A 21,333-nucleotide genomic window follows, 5' to 3' on the forward strand; every position below is an offset into this window, starting at 1 on the left:
ATGGATACCTCTGCCTCTTGGAACCTCTAACCTCTCTTCAAGTCCCACCACAGGTACCACTTCCTTCAAGAGACCCTTCTTGATACCTGTTACTGCTCCCTCCCAAAATTATATTTATGTACAAGGTGTCCTAAAAGTCCTAGTGTAGTTTTTTAGATATTAAAGCTTTAAATAGCACTAAAACTCATGGGACACCATATATATATATATATATATATATATATATATATATATATATAGTCATATAAACTTTATCATATAAACTTATGTTCTCTCCTTCCCCTCAATAGAACGTAAGTTCTGTCAGAGCAGGTACCATTTCATTTTTGCCCTTTTTGTTTCCCATGTCTAATACAACAATGCCTGCCACATAATAGGCATTTAATGAATGCTTGTAGAATTGAATTTGAACCTTGAACCAACCCTATGAAGTAGGACAGATATCAGACAGAATATCAGATACTGGGCCTACGAGAGAGATTAAATGACTTGATAAAGGATTTGAACTTGGGCCTTTGGACTCCTAAATCCTACACTCAAATCACTATAACATCCTATTTTTAAAATATTTTAAAATAATTTTAAAAAAACTCTGTTTTCAATCTAAAATCAGAAGTGGCAACACAAATGTTTCAACAATTATATGAACCTAGCTTTTAGAATGAATGTATGTGATTGTCTGATGTACTTTAGTAGTATTATTATCATTATTACTATTAACCTTTCAGATTTCCCATTAGCATTTAGAATAGGTTTAAACCAGACTCAGGAGGATTAAGCCACATTTCTAAACTGATTTCAGCTCTGTATACAGGTTTATTTTTTACTGTCATTGTTTCTTCATCTTCTTTTTCTTCTTTTTTTTTTCCCTGAGCTCATGTTAATTGCCTGCTCAACTGAGTTACCCAAGAAAAGCTGAGATGGTAAAGTTATATCCAGGCTCTCTGTGACCTGCTTGCAATGAAGACACATATCAGTTCAATAAAGCTCAGACAGAATGACAGTGACAGCTGCCTCATGGCATTCAGGATGAAGTGAGCAGATCTATTTAGCAGTTTCAGGACCAAGTGTTTCATTACAGCCTGGCTGCTCTAAGAGAAACAACCTCAACCCAGCATAAAGTGTTCCACTTCATCATTTACCAGAAGGCCCGTGTTGACCATTCAAGAGTATCTCTACCTTGAGGGTCTTCTAATCTTTGATTTTTTTCCCCCAAATTTTCCTGGAGCTGAACTATCAAGTCAACCCGTGGGTTCCCCAGAATTCCAATTTGTAGCTGCTTTGGGGCTGAAAGTGGAAGGAGAAACTCTTCACTCAGAAGAGTTTGTTATACTGTCCAACCTAGCCAAGAAAGTACCATGGGGGCCAAGCAGTCCAGTGATGTCTCCAAGAATAAGGACCCCAAGGGAATATTGCTGTTGAAGAAGAGGCAGAAGTTTTCACAATGGGATGATGTCCTTCTGGGAAAGGACCCGAGGTCATTGCTGAAGAGGGGCATGAGACATATCAGCTTCAGTTTGGTCACTAAGGGAATGACTGACATTCCCGACTTTTTGTGGGGGTTGTCTGAGATCCAAAAGCTCAACTTGTCCCATAACCAACTCATTGTGGTCCCGGCAGAAGTGGGAAGACTGACAAGAATCGTGGTGCTGAATCTGTGTGGGAATCGCATAAAGAGCCTGCCCAAGGAAATCGGGCTTCTCAGGAGCATGAAGGTTCTGTTTGTGAACATGAACTGCCTGACAGAGATGCCGCCCGAGCTGAGCCTCTGTAAGAGCCTGGAAGTTTTGAGTTTGTCCCATAACTACATCTCCCAGCTCCCCTCCACTTACTCAGAACTATCTGGCTTGAGGAAATTAAATCTGAGCAACAACTGCTTTGCTCACATCCCCATCTTCGTGTTCTCGCTGAAAGGGTTAGATTTCCTTCACGTGGGCTCCAACCGGCTGGAAAATATTGCCGAGAGCATCCAGAGCATGGTGAGCTTACAGATCTTTATCGCAGAAAACAATAACATCCACTCCTTTCCAAGGTCTCTCTGCTTAGTCACAACACTTGAGCTGCTGAACTTGAACAATAATGATATTCAAACGCTACCTGATGAACTCTACTTGCTCAGTCGATTGGACAGGATTGCCTGGAATCCCATGGACAAAGGACTGCATATTTCTCATAATCCTCTCTCCAAACCTCTGCCAGACTTGGTGGAGGGGGGTCTGGACCAGCTCTTCAGCTACCTGAAAGACAAAAAACACAGCTAAACTGTCCACTTGAAATGTGACTGTTGGTTCTCTCATCCACGCTCAGTCCCACTGGTGCACTTTTCTTGGTCTGAGATTTCGACTTCATTGCTTCTCAATGTTTTTAAATGCTTTTATTTCAGACTTGCTGAATAATCATCGAATGTGAGTGAATTGTTCTAGGGGGATCATTTATTTTAAATCTGTGCTGGTCATTGCTTTTGTTTCTTATAACCTCTCTAAACAATTTAAAATTCCTTCTGCATCTAGGAGATTTTAAATCACCTTTGTTTTTCCTTTTAAAGAAAAACTAATGAATTCTTAAAAATCAGTGAGATTCAGTTTGTAGATTGGAAATCTAGAGAGAAAGGTTCCAGGGGACCTCAAACTTTTTAAATAGGGGGTCAGTTCACTGTCCCTCAGACTGTTGGAGGGCCAGACTATAGTAAAAACAAGAACTTTGTTTTGTGGGCCTTTAAATAAAGAAACTTCATAGCCCTGGGTGAGGGGGATAATCATCCTCAGCTGCCTCATCTGGCCCACAGTCGTAGTTTCAGGACCCCTGGGTTAGACCCTTCAGTCTACCACTGAAAGGGAGGCCATTTTGATTTCTGAGCGTCAGTTCTTCATGAAGGTAGATTGGGACCAGAAAAGAATTGATGCTGCTCTAGTCTCACCTGAATAAATCACCAACCAGATCAGGACAAAACAGCAACAATGTCCTGCTGACATTTTAAAGTAGTTTTAAAGCTTGACGACATTTGGTAAGCTATAATACAATGTGTTGCTCACCTATGTTAGTGGAAAGCAGAGAGGTGAAATACAGTTCCTAGGTAGTATAACAGGTTCATTTTAATGAATAATATCTATTTTGTTTTTATTCCCAAATCCCAAACTTATTGAAACAAATACTAACCAACAGCTAAATTGTCTCATTCTGCTATCACCAGGAGAGGACAAAGAGCAACCTCCTCCAAGAGGTATTTCCTGACTCCTCAATGGTTAGTGACCTTCCTCAAATTACTTTGAATGTATCTGCTATGTATTTTGCATTTATTTGTGTGTATGCAGTATAGTTCTCTTATTCATCCCATTTCTTAATAGAATGTAAACTCCCTGAAGGCAGAGACTATGCTACTTTTTTTTTTAATATCCCTAGTGCCTTGCATAGTACCTGATGTATAATAGGTATTAAATCATTGTTTATTGAATGGAACTGAATAATTCAACCAGAGAATAAATATTCCCTATCTAATTGAGAGTAGCTGTATTTACCACCTGCCTTTCACAGATGAGTGTTTAAAAAAACCAATGGATGATATTTGTAAAGCATTCTGGTATCTTCAAGCAGAAGGCACTGTAAAAAATGTGATATACTTTTATTATGGAAAAAAACAGCTGTCAGTTGATCAAGGACACTGGAATAAGCAGCTCCAGTGTTCTTATCAGAGAGGCCAATGGAGTTTAAAACTTAGCTGGCAGTCGGGAACACCTAAGACATTAACATTTTATCTTCTAAGAGATAAATGCCTAGAAGAGAAAACGGTTAATCAGGAAAGAATAGTGTCTTTGAATCAACAAAGGACCAGTTATACTAGATGACTGTCTATTTGTCAATAACTGGACCATGTTAATATTAGGACTTGTGCCAGTATTTACCTGTTTTACTTCTAGCTCTCTCTCTTATTGCTTCAGGTGATGGCAGATCCCTTCAGAATCTTCACACAGGCATTTGTGAAATGTTTTATAGAAGAATTTTATCTGAGCAATAAAATAAGAACAAAAATGTTTCTAACTTTCAGAATGTAGAAACAGCATCCCAGCTGCTTCAAACTCTGAAAACACCACCCTTTTCACAAATTACCAGGGTGGTTGTGAAGAATTTATTTGGGTATTCTGAGTTTAAATCATAGGATCTTAAACTTCATGCTTAAAGTATCTTAAAAATCTTTTTTGAGAATAATTTGGTAAAATAAATAAAATATGATAGAACATAGATAATGTTAATATGTGGTTTTAAAAATTAATCCTTATGTATGGTTTAGTGGTCTCCATTTCTATTTGAATTTGATATCATTGATCAAGTCCTATCACTTCATTTTTAGATGAAGAATATGGGACTAAGGGAAGAGAAATGCCTTTATCATGTACATTTGTGGGCCCTCATCTTGGGATTCTAAGAGTTGCTGAGGGAGAAAAATTGAACTTATTCTTAGTTATTTACTCCTAGTAACACAGTGCTTGCACATGGCAATCCATAGTAACACTCAGATCCTTTCCTACTGACTTGCTAAAATAAGGTGAAGATGTCCTTCCAACTCATGAATCCTAGCAAAACAGAGATTGCAACATTCATCTTCAAAAACCATGAAGATCATTTACTCAATAATAACAGCTAATTTTTTTTCTTTTTTTATTATAGCTTTTTATTTACAAGTTATATGCATAGGTAATTTTACAGCATTGACAATTGCCAAACTTTTTGTTCCACTTTTCCCCTCCTTCCCCCATCCCTTCCCTCCAATGGCAGGTTGACCAATACATATTAAGTATGTTAAAGTATAAATTAAATACTATATAAGCATACATGTCCTAACAGTTATTTTGCTGTACAAAAAGAGTTAGAGTTTGACATAATGTACTATTAACAGCTAATGTTTAATAAGATTTTAAGGTTTTCCAAGTGTCAGCATAGATATCTCATAGGATTTTCCCAATAACGTTGGTGTTCTTATTATTACCATTTTATAGATGATAAAGGTGAGGTTAAAAGAAGTTCAGTGACTTCCTAGGGAGTCACATAGCTAGCTAGTAAGTGACTTAAATAGAATCTAAAGGCAGGTCTTCCCAACTCCAAAGTCCAACATTCTATTCAGGGTGTCCTGCTGCCTCTCAGACCTTGACTACAGCCATCCTACCTGTTGCACAAAGAATCACCTGGACTCAGGTTTTATTTTCCATGACCTTGCTGTAGGCAGAGGCCCAGACTGGGACACAGTCCTGTGCTTTCCCAGTTGAACAATCACGTTTATTTCCTCTCCTTGCTTTCCAGTTATTTGATCCAGGAACAGTAACTTTACTCCAGGGAAAGAACATAACAGCATTTCGAAGGTGACCTGAGAGCTTACACCTATTATCAGAAACTGCAGCATCCATCCAGTTTTTAGCTTGTCTTGGTACCTTTCAAAAATAGGGCACCATGCTTTCTTTTATTAATGTTTGGTATTAAGCAACATCATAAAAATAATAGCATGTAGCCAGATGGGTTTTAGATATTGATCCTCTGTGACTGTTCTTCATGAAAGAGTCCTATCGATGGACAGTACAAAGCTGAGGCTGGTTCGTGTATCTAGTTATTCAAAACACAAATGAGGAGGAGATCTGAAAAATAACCTTCAGATAGATTCTTCTGTGCTGTCAAACCGTAGAATTCACTGACTGGCTGGGAAATTTTTCTCACTTATTATCTCTAGTTACAATTTTGCAAGCAATCAAATAACTCATAGATATTTGAGCTATGCTTTCTGAAGGCATCAAAGTTGGGAGAATGGCAGCATTAGTTCCCCAACTGATGTAAAGGAAGAAGCAGAGCTAATTGGGTACTTGACAGCTGGGGGGAGGGGAAGTTAGACGCTCAAATTCTTGGTGGGGTATTAGAGTTTTCATATCACTCGGCTTCAGTGCAGAGACATTTGGAGGAGGAAGGGATGCTCAGAAACACCTTTTGAAGCACTCACAGCTTACAAGCTCACAATTAGGAAGAAATCCTGTGCTCCTAGTAAATGAGGAAAGCTTTGAAAAGACACATCTGTTTGGAGAATAATACTGCTAGATGAATAAAGAGGTTGTGTATCAGAGAGAAAAGTGAAGTCATTACGTGACTTGTTGACTTAATAAATGGTTAATGGAAAATGTACTGCATAGCCTGGCTTTCCTTAATAGACTTAAAAAAAAAAACTCCAGTAGTAGAAGAGGGAGTGACTGCAGCTTTGTGCACCTGTATTTCAGAATAAAGTCCTACTTGCTCAGAAAAGAAATAAAAGAGGAAACACTATAATTACTTGTAGAGACACATTAAACTAGTCTTTTAAAAATTGGCAATGGATTATTTCATTTTAAAAAGTCCATCTCACAAAATCCAAATCATACGTTGAATATGCATGTCAATGTTCATGAATTTAAAACAGGGAAGACAAGTAAATGATGGCGACATTTGTCATCAGAAAATGTTCACATCATATCAATAGACAGAGATCCTGAAAGCTGGTTAACATTCAGTATGATTTAACTAGTTTGCTCTCTGCAATATTAGCTATGGGAAAAGGGCAGGAAATCAATTCACTGAGATTCTGGATACAATGATGAATAGCAAGTGATGCAGAAAAACAAGTTCAAATAGCAAGAGAAAAGGCAGTATTTGAAAGAACCAGACAAAGCTAATGAACACTCTTTTAAATTATTTAATTATGCCATTAGCATTTAAAATTAAATTATCCAAGGCAGCACTATCTACTTAGTCTATCACAAGTAAGTGCTTTATTTCCAAACTCTCAGAATGTTGTTTTAAAATAGCATAGTAATATTTCTATAGTAACCCCTTGATTGACAGTATTACTACAATAATAATATAATCATGATATATCTTCAGTCAAAATAATAAAGATACTCAACACATATAAGAGAGGGCTGGAACAATGACATTGGATGATATAATTAAATTTTAACAATTCCAGGAAAGAATAGAATATATTAGGGGAGAGAGGAGAATCTATAGTTGTTTAATTTACCTTTTGTATGCAATGTGAAAAGGTAAAGTATCAATAATAATTTTTAAGGGAACAGATAAGACTCATCGTGTGAATTTAGGTACATTAGGGAAATTCAAAGATTATTGCCCAAAGTTCCCTGTGTGAATTCTTTGGTAGTCACGAGACTTCATTTCTAAGGAGAAAGCCTCCTAAAATGCAACTTCATTTCAATTAGGGCTTCTATTGATTTCCCTCTCTTCCTATCTTTCCAATATTTTTACATTTTCTTCTTTCTGCATGCTCTCCAAATCAAATTCACTGGCTCACTACTATTCTTCAAACAGGACACTCCATATTTTCTCCACATTTTCTCACTCTACATTTTCCCTTTTTGTTTTCACCACGCCTGGAATCTTCTACCCCATCATCAAAACTTCTTAGTTTTCCTTGCTTCCTTTAAGAATCAACTCAAATCCTCCTTTATTCAGGAATCCTTTCTTTCTAACCTTCCCCACTACCATTACCTTCCTTCCCTTTGATGTTATTTTTAATCTACTCTGTATATATCTTAATTACGTACTGTTTCTTCTATTAAACTGTGAGTCCCTTGAGTACACAGATTAAGTTTTGCCTTTCTTTGTATCTCTAAATTTAGCACAATACCTGGCACACACAAGAAATGCTTAATAAATACTCGTTGAATGACTTCACCTCCTCAACCAATTCCAATGCTGAAAAATCTCAATGTTTAAATCTGGAGTAAAAGTAACACTCAACTTTACTTTCTCACCAATTACAACTCTTAAACCCTCCAAAAATCAGGGAGTATCCATGACACATCAAAGATAAGATCTTTCTTTTATAAAAGTGGAAAATTGGGAAGTCATTTTAGGAGCTGTCACCACTTTTCTCCTCATTCCCCTGCCAAATGTAGGGGAAGAACCTACTTAACTCCATGTCAATAAGTCACTTTAGGAAACCATGTTTCAGCATTCTGTTGCCATTTAGCACCCGAATATGTAGAGACCAAGTCATATGTGGAAATAGAACTCAGTCCCAACCTATCTTACTAATTTGATTATTAATAAAATATATGTAGCACTAGTTCCCAAACTCATCATTTTGGGTTTGGTGGAGATGAATGCCCTGTTCTATATAAAAGGAAAAATGGTGAGAGTGGGTAATTGTAGGGGTCTAAATGATCTCTGTTCACATTCTGCTTCAGTTAGTTAGGTCATACAAGTGCTGCCGCTCCCCATCTCCCATTCCAGCACATACTTAGTAGGATTTGCTCCAACTGGTATAATTCCTATTTTTTCGAGAACTTTCTGTTTTTGAGAAGAATCTCCCATTTTAAGGTGTCTTCTTTTTTAAAAAAATTCTTTTGACTTTAAACTCTTGTATTTATTAATTCACACCCTACAAACTGGAGGCATAGAATCATGATCACAGGTTGCATAAAAGGTAGAAAAACAGGAGCAAATGGATGGGAAGTTGTGTTTGGATATTAATGTTTGTTTCTTTTCATTGGGAAAAATGCAATTTTGTTTTCATTTATTTTACTTTTAATTTATGGCAAAAAACAAAAATTGGCATAACAGTATAATAAGCACATGAAATGACAATCTATTATGCATAGCTTGCTATTCCTTTTAAATATGTAATAAAGTTTTTGACTAAATTTATTTCTATTTTTAATTTTAAAATTTTAATTTGTGCCAGAGCTCAACACTACAGATAGATCTAGGTTTTTATTGTGGGAGTGCTTGGAGTATAAAGTTACTAGATTCTCTTCCTGCTTTCTATTATGCACTCTATTAGGCTTTCTATTAAGATTTAAACACAGCATTCCTGTTAAGAGCAGTATATTGGCTCTCTTTGCATTCCTGCCATAGAAGGAATAAATAATCATCACAGGACCTGAGTTCTAGTCCCACCTCCATGACTTATTAATTATATAATCTTGGTTAAAGCATTGCATTTCTTTTGAAGTCTTATTAATTAGTTTAGTTTCTTCATGGATAAAAATAGGGATGAACTGAATGATTTCCAAGTTCCCTGATCCCATGGTCTCTTTTTCCTTAGAAAAAGTAAGCCTAACTCATTAAGACTGTCGAGGTATTTAAAATATACTATTTCCTTTCTCTCAGCATCAGTAAATGTCTGACTAGTTCCAAAACATACTCAGAAAAGCTTTTAAAAGCCAAACTTCTTGCATTCTTCCCCATTCATAGACACACACAATAGAGTTAACATCTCTATAAAGTTTCAAAGATTGTTAAATGAAGCTAAAAAGTGGCTCTCCCTTTGACTTTTCTTGTGCCTTTCCTCTGCCTTCTTCCATTTATGATATTTATCAAGGGTATTAGAATTGTTCATTTTTATTACAGGCAACCTTCCAAAATAAATACATCTTAATATGGAGTTCTAATTGGAATTACCCCTGAAGAGTAAAGTAATATTTCATTTACCCAAAGGTCTTTTATCTGGTGACTTAATTATCTGGAATACAGCTGAAAATCTAGAAGTAACTCCCTCTGTGCCCCCAAAGGGCAACCAAAATAGATATTACAAAGTGCCTAAGTAATAGGTGAGCCCCTTAGGACCTTCCTGAGAACTCATTTCCTTTAACTCCTATTATTTTATTAACTGGGCTCCTAGCCCCCAACAGATTAGGAATAGAAAATAAGAAGGCCCTAAAGAATATAACTAATGCCAGGCTCAAGTATTAGAAGTGATAGCTTATAGTTTGACAATAAGAAAAGAGATGGGGGGAAAAAAGGTAGAAACATACAAAAAAATCAGGCAATGAACTCAAAGAGCAGCCTGAGATCATGTGATGCAGAGACAATGGAACAGACTCAGCAGTCCTCCCTGATTTTCTTGTATTTAAATCTCATATTCATTTTCCAGAATATACTTATTCCGGAATTTGTTATTTTGTTCATTAGAATGTAAATTCCTTGATAAATGATTGTCCCATTCTTTGTGTTTATTTCTCAATACATTCCATAGTGCCTGTTACATGGTTTATACTTATAATCAATGCTTATTAATTGATTGAAAGATTACCTTGAGTCAGAGTGCTGTTTGCCATTACTGCAGAGTAAAGATAATAACAATCATGGAAATTTATGGAATGCTTCGAATTTTGCCATGTCACTTTATATATACATTATTTCTTTTGAACTCTTTGAAGTAAATATAGCAGTTGTAATTATCTTCGTTTTATAGATAAGAAAACTGAGGTACAGAAAGAACTGACTTGCCCAGGATCATAATATTAGCAAATATCATAGGCAAGATTTGAACTAAGTCTTCTCAAATCCAAGTTCTACTTCAGGAGTTTTCAATTTTTTTACTCATGTACTCCTACCAATTAAAAAAAAAGTTTAGCAGGGAGTCAAATGTATTTGTAATTTAAGGCCCTGGCCAATAAAGTCTCAGTTTTTTAAAATAGCTTTTTATTTTTCCAAATACATGCAAAGATAGTTTTCTACATTCATCTTTGCAAAATCTTGTGTTCCAAATTTTTCTCCCTCTTTTTTCCCCCATACCTTTCCTCTAGACAGCAAACAATCCAATATAGGTTAAATATGTACAATTCTTCTAAATGTGTTTCCATATTTGTCATGCTGCACAAGGAAAACCAGGAATCAAAAGGGAAAACACACTAGAAAGAAAAAAAAAACAAAAGTGAAAATACTATACTTTGATCCACATTAAATATCCATATTTCTCTCTGCATGCAGATGGCTCTCTCCATCACAAGTCTGTTGGAATTGCCTTGAATTACTTCATTATTGAAAAGAATCAAGTCCATCACAGTTGATCATCCCATAATCTCGTTGTTATTGTGTACAATGTTCTCTTATTCCACTCACTTCATTTAGCATCAGTTCATGTAAGTCTTCCCAGGCTTTTCTGAAATCAGCCTGCTCATTTTTTATAGAACAATAATATTCCATTACTTTCATATACCATAACTTATCCAGCCATTCCCCGATGGATGGGTATATACTCAATTTCCAGTTTCTTGCCAATATAAAAAAAAAGGCTGCTACAAATATTTTTGCACATGTGGGTCCTTTTCCTTTTTTAATGCTCTTTTTAGAATACAGACCCAGTAGAGACACTGCTGAATCAAAACATATGTATAGTTTTATAACCCTTTACACATAGTTCCAAATTGCTTTTTAGCATGGTTGGATCAGGTCACAACTTCACCAACAATATATTAGGGTTCCCCATTCCCTCCAACATTTATCAGTATCCTTGCCTGTCATCTTTGCTAATCTGAGAGATGTTAGATGGTACCTCAGAGTTGTCTTAATTTGCATTTCTATAATCAAGAGTGACTCAGAGAATTTTTTTATATGACTAGAAATGGCTTTAATTTCTTCACTTGAAAACTATCTGTTAAAATCCTTTGATCACTTATCATTATCATTATACAAGCTGGCTTGTATTCTTATAAATTTGAGTCAATTCTTTGTACATTTTAGAAACAAAGTCTTTATCAGAAATGATGAAAAAAAGATTTCCCAGCTTTATGCTTCCTTCTTATCTTGGCTGCATTGATTTTGTTTGTATAATTTTTAATTCAGTGTAATCAGAATTATCCATTTTGCATTTCATAATGTTCTCTAGCTCTTTTTTGGCCATAAATTCCTTCCTTCTCCATAGATCTGAGGGATCTATCTCTTTTTCTCCTAATTTGCTTATAGTATCACCCTTTATGGCTAAATCATGAACCCGTTTTGACCTTATCTTGGTATAGGTGTTAGATATTGATTGGCCAATGATAAAGGCTCAGGCTAGAAAGTATATGCATAATTTTTTTGGCTGATGTGAGTAATACAAGATAGGGGACTTTAGAATCTGAATGCAGCCATGGCTCAGAAGTTTATACAATTTGATGGTGAAAAATCTTCTAATTGCCATCAGAGTAAGAAGAATTGAGAACTCTGAAGGCACAACTTAGAAAGAATATACCCTTTCTTCTGCCTTTTTTTTTTCCTTTCTGGTAATAAGGAAAGCAAGAATCTTTGCTGCTCAGTGGAAAAAGTGATGGCAGTTGCTTTATCTGTCTTTCTACCTGAGTACTGTGAGTCAGGGAACATACAGAGCCTTTGTTTCTTTGGGGAGTATTCTTCCTGATCTTAGATGAATGAGTAGCCAGAGTTGGAATTTAACAGCTTATGACACTGTGAGCCAGCAGAGGTCCCCTCTGGAACTATAAGAAACCACTAGAATAAAGTGGCAGCAGTAACTGAGCCTGGTGAGGAGCCAATTCAGTTTAACAAGAGAGTAACTTGTACGAAAGCAATGAACAATAATGACAAACTTAATAGGAGATCTTAAAAGGGAAAAAAAAAAGATTTCTAAGCCTACAAGTCTCAAAGCATCCCTTGGTCCCATATATTCTCCCTTTATACACTATTTTTGCATTTTAAGATTGATTCTACTCTTTCCAGGTTCCTTGAGTGTGGACATAGAAGAGGCTGAATCCCTGTTCTTGAGAAAAGTTTTTGGTTATTATGTCATTATAATTTTTTGTATCAACTATTCAATTTAAGCCCACTTTCCCAAGAGACTTTGGATATTCAAGGGAAGAATGTATCCCAGTTTGGACATTGTTTTGTAACTTCTGACCGTGTTCTTTCAATTTAGTAAATAGTCTTTCCTTTGTAAAAGCTGATTTGTAAAGTTGGTTGGTATTGAGAAACACACTAGATAGGTGCTCATAAGCAACAGTAATATGAGCCACGATCCTTGCGGGTTATCTTTAGAAACTGAGGCTAGAAGTAGTCATTGCTCATTATTAGTCCAGTGCAAGACAGAGTGTGCCAGATAAGTTTATTCATAAGTTATATAACATACTATTGCACTAATATTACATATATATACTAAAACATAAATAATAATAGAAAACAAAAAGGATGAGATAAAGATGAACTAGGTTGCATTTAAATACATTAAATTTCATTTGTAAGTATTACAAATAACCTGATTCTTTCACCTGAACTTTACTGATATTTTTTAGTTAGAGTAATGTGATTGACTCATTTCATTATTTTTTTTAAAATCTCTATATACTCCTGGAGGACTAGGTGAATGTGTAAATAATATTTGTTTGTAAATAATTAATTATTTAGTTAATTTAATCATTGTAGCAAGCCAAGCAAATTAAAATTTTTTTCTTTTCAATGAAAGATATAATGATCCAATAACAGGGCATAATAGCCAGTAAACATAACAACATACACAGTGCAGGAACAGAAAAAAGTGAATTGTCTCTGTTTTCAAGTTAGTAGAAAGCTTTCACAGAAATCTGTTCTTCTTTCTTTACAAGGTTCTGATTAATGAATAGTATTTTAGCAGCTCAGTTGATATAGTGCTGGTCCTGGAGTCAGGAAGACCTGATTCAGATGCTACATGTGCCATCTTTTAATTCTGTTTGCCTTAATCTATAGGAGAAGCATATGGCAAACTGTTTTAGTGTCTTTGTCAAGAAAACTTCATGGACAGCATAGTCTATAAGGTCGTATAGTCATTGGGAATGACTTAAAAACAAACCTTACTTTAATTTCTTATTTATATCTGGATATGTTAGTATCCAGAGGAGCACCAAGGAGACCAGTTTGATTAGACTGTAGAGTTCAAAAAGAAAAGTAATGCACGATGGATATGGAAAAGTAGTTGGGGGCAGGTTTGAAGGACTTTAAAGGCCAAATAGTGGAGTTCATATCTGAGTCTAGAGACAATAGGTAATCATTGGAGTTTATTGAGCAGTAGTTAACATGATCAGACCTGCATCTTAAGACAATCACTTGGCAACTATGTAAGGATGGATTGTGGTGAAAGGTGACTTGAAACAAGGAGACCAAGTAGGAAGGTGTCCTTGCAAGAGAGGATGGAGAGAAGGGAACAGATGCAAGAGAGGTAGTGAAGATAGAAAAGACAGATGTGAGGTGAGTGAAAATGAGGTGTTGAGAATGACATTAAGATGGCCAACTTAGTTATAAGAAGGATGGTGGGAGTGCTCTCGGTAGAAATTGAGGAGTTCAGCAGTAGGAAGAGTGGAAGAGCTAAGAGCAGTGATATTTATGAGGATAATGGGGAAGATAAGAATGATTTGGTTGAAGACCATGATTTGATTAAAGCCATGATTGGCTTTAACAGTGAGAGTGGAATTTAACAGATCTTTCTAATCTGATAGGCTGATCACATACCTCAGGTCACAGTCCTTGCACTGGCTTTGAGCTCCAACTTTGGAGACTATTGCTTTAGTAGACAGTGGTATCTCTAAATGATAAAGTGATGAACTTGGAATCAAGACAGAATTCACATCCTACATCTGACAGTAGGTATATGACCCTGAATTTGATGCAGCTAGGTGCAAGGAATAGAATGCTGGGCTTGGAGTCAGGAAGCCTCATCTTCCTAAGTTCCAGTCTGACTTCAGACACTTGATAGCTGTGTTGCCCTGGATAAGTCACCTCACCTTATTTGTCTCAGTTTCCTCATCTGTATAATGAGCTGGAGAAGGAAATAGGAAATCTTTCCAGTATCTTTGCCAAGAAAAGCTCAAATGGGGTCAGGAAGAGCCATGTCTGACTGAAATAATTGAACAACATTTAACCCAGCATAAGTCACTCAACTACTATAAGCCTCAATATCCTCATATGTAAAATATGAATAATAATGTCTATTTCACAGAATTAGTGTAAGGCTCAAATGAGATCATATTTTTAAAAATGTATTGTGAACATTGAAGCTCTGTTATCAGTTATCATTATTACTATTTTTTCTTTCTCCTTATTACTTCTTACAAAACTATTATTTCTAGATAGTTCCTCTGTCTAGCACTCAGCAATTTTTGCTTTGACATTTACTTTATGCAGATATAATAAATGGTACCAATTCTTGATGCTACATTCTATAAGCTTTCGGATTTAACTATCAGCTCTTTGTCAAGTAGTTCAATCTTGTTCACACTAATCTTCTTCATCCCAGTTGTCCAAATGAATAAAGTAATGGATGAAAAAATGAATAAAAATGTATTTTATTATAAGCTTACTCTAGGCGAGGCAATGTCCTAAGCATTGGTGGATATACATGGAAAAAAAAAGACAGTCTCTCAAGGAGTTTACACACCAATTGGGAAAGACAACATATAAAATAGAGTTCAGGGGCAGGGCAAATGGAAAGGATCAGAAATTCAAGAGGGTGGAATGGTGCAGCAGATAAGAGACATGGCAGATAGATGTTAGAGTCTCCAGGACCTCATAATACAGTGTTAGGGCCGATGGTAAGGTCTGATAGTCCTCCATCTTATTATGAAGAATAGAACTTATTCAAGTGTAAATATACTAAATATAGCCGGAGGCTGGGGAAAGAGTAAAGAGGGAGTAAAAGGCAATCTTCTCTCCATTCACCAGTTTCCTCAAACAAATGCTTTTTCAACTTCCCTGACCTTCATCTTTGTTTTGCTTAAACTCTAAATAGGAATGATCACATCATAGATCTTATTGTCAATCATAAACATTCAGTCCTGTCACAGCTGACAAATTCTAGTTGATTGCTGACTGGCTAGCTCCAGGATCTGGATCTCTGAAATTCCTCTTTAATTAAAACTTCTTGCCCTTTTATCTGTTAGGAACCTCTTCTGAGTTCTGTTAGATTTGCAGAATGCCTTGGGGCAGTCATGTAAGCCTAGGAAGCCTGCTCCATCTCCTTGTCTCTGGATGAGATTTTTCCCATGCTACTGCTGGAAAGGGACTTCTGTAGGGAAAAACACACCAAGCCAAACCTATACAAGATTTTTTTTTTAAAGCATACTGAGGAAAAGTAAAGAGAGAGAGAGATACAGAAAGACAAAGTTGGATAGTGAGAGAGAGTGAGAGACAGAGACAGAGACAAAGAGAGAGACAGAGGAAATTGGACAGTGAGAGAGAGTAGGACAGAGAGAGAGAGAGAGAGAGAGAGAGAGAGAGAGAGAGAGAGAGAGAGAGAGAGAGAGAGAGAAGAGAGAGAGACAGACAGAAATAGAAAAATATATTGACAGAGATAGAGATTGTTGCAATGGGGAAAGAAGCCTATCTTACCTGAGTATCCAATACCTTTCTGGGGCCTCATTCTGTTAGCTTTCAGAGATATATAAATATGAAACCAAATGTTGAAGGAATATGGTCTGAGCAAACTATGGTTAGCTAGAAACAGTTCTGCTGAAGGTGTACCATTGTTGACAATTAGCCCATACTATCCTGATCAGAGGGGAAGGGGATTTCAGTCTGCAGCATGTATTTTAGAGTTAATTAATATAAATGATTGTTATAATCACCACTCCTGTAGTGTGGGCAGATAGGAGGTCTATAATAAGCAAATTAAAATCCAGAATGGTGGCTAAATGAAGACTCAAGGCAGGAGCAGAATAAAGTACAACTCATAAGGGGATTTTGCCTTAGAGTTGGGGTATGAAAGGAATGTTGTATTCTAGAATAGATGTCTAGTTTTTCTTGATTTTACTGTGAATGATCTATATATGGGGCCTCCTCACCTTGGATAAGCCATCGGCTTCTTTGACTGGCTCCTTTCTCCCATTGTTAAGTTTGTCCTGCAGTCTTATTTTAGGGAAGAGTCCAGGCTGGACTTCCAAAATTCAACATGCCTCCTTTTCCCTTCTTTACTTTTTTTTATGTTGTAAATTCCTTATGAATGTGAATTCCTCGTGGGCAGGGTCTATTATTCTTTTTGCTTTATATTTATGTCCCCATCACTTGACACAAGCTCAAAGTAAGTGCTTGCCACCGATTGTCTGTTTACCTTTGTGACATATGAAAAGTCTGAGAGACCTACTTTCTGGATAATTAATAATCAGTTTTATCAATTATGGTTGAGATAATTAATAAAATGAAGTCATTGACTTTCTCTTCCAAACCAAAATTAGAATACTGAGTCTGTCAATGCTCATATCCCTTTGGAAGAGTGGATATTCCCAACAGAGAGAAATCAACATTGATTTCTTAACAATAAATGAAAGAATGAACACGATAAGAAGAGATGGACCCATTCTAATGAGGGATTATAACACTCACTTATCTCTTCTCAGATTACTTCTGCTTCAGGCAATCTAGACAAAAGAATCTCTCTCCATCCAAATCTGCTTGAATAGACCACACTGGGCTGGAATTCACCTGGATTAGATTCTGTTGGTAAGATTTGTTTTTTGACCGTGGTCCCATTTAAAATTTAAAAGCATGTATCCTCAAACTTACTCAATCTCATTTATCAGCAATGTCCTTTAGAGATTTGTTGAATAATCTATAGGGGTTTATTTCTGAATGAAGAAAAAGAAAGTGAATACATTAATCTCAATTAATAATTGCTTATTAATGAAAGATAAAATAATCATTTCTCTCATATGCTATATATAGCATGAGAAATGAAATGGAGTTATGGGCTGGAGGTGAGAAGAAAATTCTGGGTAGATTGTTTGTATGACATAGCCCTTTCACCTGACCCAGATTCTTGTTGTCAGGATCCTAAACAGAAGAGAAGCAAGACCTTCTTTTGACTATAGCATTCCATATCTTTCTATGTATATCCACAGAAGGAAGGTGACAAAAGATGGGGGACAGCTGCCTGCCCCATTTCAACTTTCCTTGTTTTGGAGATTGCCATCTCTTTCTGCCAGTCTAATCTGCCACTCATGATGTGAAGAACATTGGTGCAAAGAGAAACAGTATTCCCTTTGATCTCAGGCCTGGCCCTTGAAGGATCAGAGTTGGTGGAGACTAGGAGAAAGCCAGACTTCCATCTTCTATCACACTATCTCCTGCCTAAGGTCCAGCCTTCTCTGGGAAGAGGAGTGGTATCGTTCATTCCCCAATAAACATTCTCCCTTTGGTTATTCCTTACATATTCCAGAGATTCTGAACCCTTGTAGATTCATGACCCAAAACAAATTCCTCATTCCCTAATCAATTTTCTCCTGATGGCCAACCATTATCCTCATCTTACTAGAACTACCTGAAGCTTCTGACAATAGGAGTTATCCCTTCCACTTGGATATCTTTCATTTAGGTTCTAGGATTATGTTCTCTCTTGGTTTGATTTCCTTCTGATGGATTATATGGGAATATAAATGAGATAGTTGGTCAATTAATAAATATTTATTAAGCCCTGCTTTGTTCCAGACACTATGCTAAGCCCTAGGGATACAACAAAAGTCCAAAGACAGTATAATGATGGAGAAAATAAGCAAGCAGATATCTGAAAAAAAATTATATACTGGAAAAATATGGAATAGATAAGAGAGGGAAAGAACTAGAATTAGGAAGGATTGGAAATGAGATGGAGCCAAGATGGCAGAATAAAGGCAGAGAATTGCCTAAACTCTCCCAAATTCTTTTCCAAACAGTGTGAAAATAATCCCTCAAAACAAATTCTGAAGTGTTAGAAGCAAAAAACAATTTTTCCAGGCCAAGCTGTGTCCTGGAAAGTGAACAGCAGACCTTGGGGGTGACTGAATCTGCAGCAGTGTCAATTGGCCCTAGTGGTTTCTGAAGCCCTCAATCCAGAAAAAGTAGGTTACAAAGGACTCTTTGCTGACTTTGGAAACAGAACTCTATTGCATTGTCTCGAGGCCATTTGCAATCTCAGGGTGATAAGGAATACTAGCTGGAATGAGAACTCTGGTCACAGTTTCAGGGAAGAAAAGAGTTCACAGACCAGAACAAAGGCCAAGAGAATAGTGAACACAATTCTCCTTAAGTCATACCACCTTGGAAGAGCTGAAAACTTAACAGACCCCCAGAAGCAGAGTCCAACTTTGACATAAAGTCCAAAGTCAAGAAATACGCTGAAAAAATGAGCAAACAACAAAAACAACAAAAGAATCTGACCATAGAAAGTTACTAAGGAACAGATCAAAATAAACTCAGAAGAAGACAATGATGTGAAATTAGTCATAATGGTTAAAAAAAAAAAAAAGCACAGAAATTCACTATTGTAGAATTGGTCAAAAAAGAGATACAAAAGCTCACTGAAGAAAATAATTCTTTAAAAATTAGAATTGATCAAGTAGGATTATTCTATAAGACATCAAGAAACAATAAAGTCAAGTCAGAATAATGAAAAAAATAGAAGATAAAGTGAAATATCTTATCAGGAAAACAACTTTCCTGAAAAATGGATCAAGGAGAAATAATTTAAGAATTTTTAATTATCTAAAAACCACAATATTGAAATCTTAATATCATATTGCAATAAATTATCAAGGACAACTGCTCCAGTATGTTAGATCCAGGTTAGGACCAATGTATGATTGGATCCAGACACTGAAATAATCACTTCCACCAATCACTTCCTGAAAGAGATGCAGAAATAAAAACTGCCAGTAACATTATAGCCAAAATCCAGAAAGAAACAATTCAAATATTCTAGAACCACAGGCAGGATCACACAAAATTTAGCATCTTCCACATTAAAATTGTTAAGGACTTGTAATATAACATTCTGAAGAGTTAAGGAGCTAAGAGTATAACCAAGAATCACCTATCCAGTAAAACTGAATATAATTCTTTAGGGGGAAGAAGGATATTTAATTAAATAGCAAGCATTCATGATGAAAAGAAAAGAGTTGAATAGAAAATTTGGCATTCAAGGAGAAGACTCAAGAGAAGCATAAAAAGATAAACATGAAAGAAAAACCATAAGGTATCCAATAAGGTTAAAGTGTATATTCCTACAGGGGAAGATGATACATGATTCATAACAGTTAGGAACTTTATCATTATTTGGGCAAGTAGAATAAGTTTACATAGAGAGAGAATATGGATGTGAGTAACTTCTGATAGAATGACATCCAAAAAGTAAAATGAAAGTGTAAGAAAGAGGAATATACTGGGAGAAGGAAGAGGTATGAAAGAGCTTTAAAAATGGAGGCAAAAATGGGAAGGAGGAGAGGGGAGTGTGGCAAGAGACATACTCATCAAAATTGTATCAAAGAAAAAAATGCATTCATTTGGTATACAAATCTCTTATTTCACAAAGATATAGGAGAATGGGGGAACTTAAAGAAAATAGAACAGACTGGGGAAGCATACTTTTGAGGAGGAACAGAATGAAAGGGGAGTGAGATAAAAATATAAAGGGAAAACAGGAAAAAACTACTGGAAAAATTGAAAAATCGTTTAGCAGAAATTATATACAGATTACTATATCACATCATATCCAAGAAAAGGTCAAAATGGGTACATGATGCAGACATAAAGGGTAATAATCATAAGGAAATTAGGGGAGTCTGGAACACTTTATCTGTCAGGTCCGTAGAAAAAGGAAGAATTTATGACTAATGAGAGAGAGAGAAAACATTATAGACTATAAAATGGATAATTTTGATTACATTAAATTAAAAAAAATGTTTGCAGAAACAAAACTAATGTAACCAAAATTAAAAGGAAAGCAGGTAATTGTGTGTGGGGTGGTATTTTATAGCAAATCTCTCTGATAAAGGTATAATTTCTCAAATATATAGAAAAACTGAATTATATTTATAAGAATACATGCTATTCTCCAAATGATTAATAGCCAAAGGATAGGAATAGGCAGTTTTCAGGTGAAAAAATCAAAGACATCTATAGTAATATAAAATACTCTAAATCACTATTGATTAGAGAAATGCAAAGTAAATCAATCTCAGGGGTCATTTTATACTTGTCAGATTAGTTAATGCTACAGATAAGGAAAATGACAAATTTTGTAGGGGATGTTGGAAAATTTGAATATTAATGTACTAGTGGTAGAAATTTGAATTGATGCAACCATTTTGGAAAGCACAATAGCATTAAAATTGTGCATACCCTTTGACCTTTTGACTACTTGATCTGAATTCTTTTTTTTTTTTTTTTGCTGAGGCAATTAGGGTTACGTGACTTGCTCAGGGTCACATAGCTAGGAATTCCAAAGATATTTTTTAAAGAAAGGAAAAGGACCTTCATGTACAAAAATATTTATAGTATTGTGGTGGCAAATAATTGGAAATTGAGGGGATATTCATCAACTTAGGAATGTTTGAATGAGTTATGTATATGATTATGATTGAATATTATCATACTATAAGAAATAATAAGCAGAATGCTTTCAGAAAAACTTGGGAAGACATATATGGACTGATGTAAAGTGAAGTGAGCAGAACTAGGAGAACACTGTATACCTAATAGCAATTTAGTACAGTGATCAGCTTTGGATGACTTAGCTATTCTCATCAATACAAAGATCCAAGATAATTCTGAAAGTCTTAGGATAAAAATATGCTATACACTTCCAGAGAAAGAACT

General features: G+C 35.8%; 1 protein-coding gene across 4 annotated transcripts; it reads left to right on the forward strand.

The window, feature by feature from the left end:
- Nucleotides 1–792: 792 nt before the first annotated feature.
- On the forward strand, nucleotides 793–21,030 carry LRRC30 (leucine rich repeat containing 30). 4 transcript variants are annotated; one of them, XM_051970429.1, is made up of 4 exons: nucleotides 793–2,405; nucleotides 3,191–3,241; nucleotides 17,103–17,205; nucleotides 17,604–21,030. In XM_051970429.1, the coding sequence occupies exon 1, from the start codon at nucleotides 1,359–1,361 to the stop codon at nucleotides 2,259–2,261; it is 903 nt and encodes a 300-aa protein (XP_051826389.1). In that variant the 5' UTR covers nucleotides 793–1,358; the 3' UTR covers nucleotides 2,262–2,405; nucleotides 3,191–3,241; nucleotides 17,103–17,205; nucleotides 17,604–21,030. The 4 variants fall into 4 exon arrangements, with proteins under 4 accessions (XP_051826389.1, XP_051826387.1, XP_051826390.1 ...); XM_051970427.1 differs by having other exon boundaries at nucleotides 793–3,241; XM_051970430.1 differs by lacking the exon at nucleotides 3,191–3,241.
- The last annotated feature ends 303 nt before the right edge of the window (nucleotides 21,031–21,333 follow it).

Source organism: Antechinus flavipes, chromosome 1 (genome assembly GCF_016432865.1).
Source record: "Antechinus flavipes isolate AdamAnt ecotype Samford, QLD, Australia chromosome 1, AdamAnt_v2, whole genome shotgun sequence".
Taxonomy (NCBI): Eukaryota; Metazoa; Chordata; class Mammalia; order Dasyuromorphia; family Dasyuridae; genus Antechinus; species Antechinus flavipes.

What these genes read in the sequence shown, in the direction of transcription:
- LRRC30 (XM_051970427.1), top strand. Translation starts at nt 1,359, where the DNA reads ATGGGGGCCAAGCAGTCCAGTGATGTCTCCAAGAATAAGGACCCCAAG.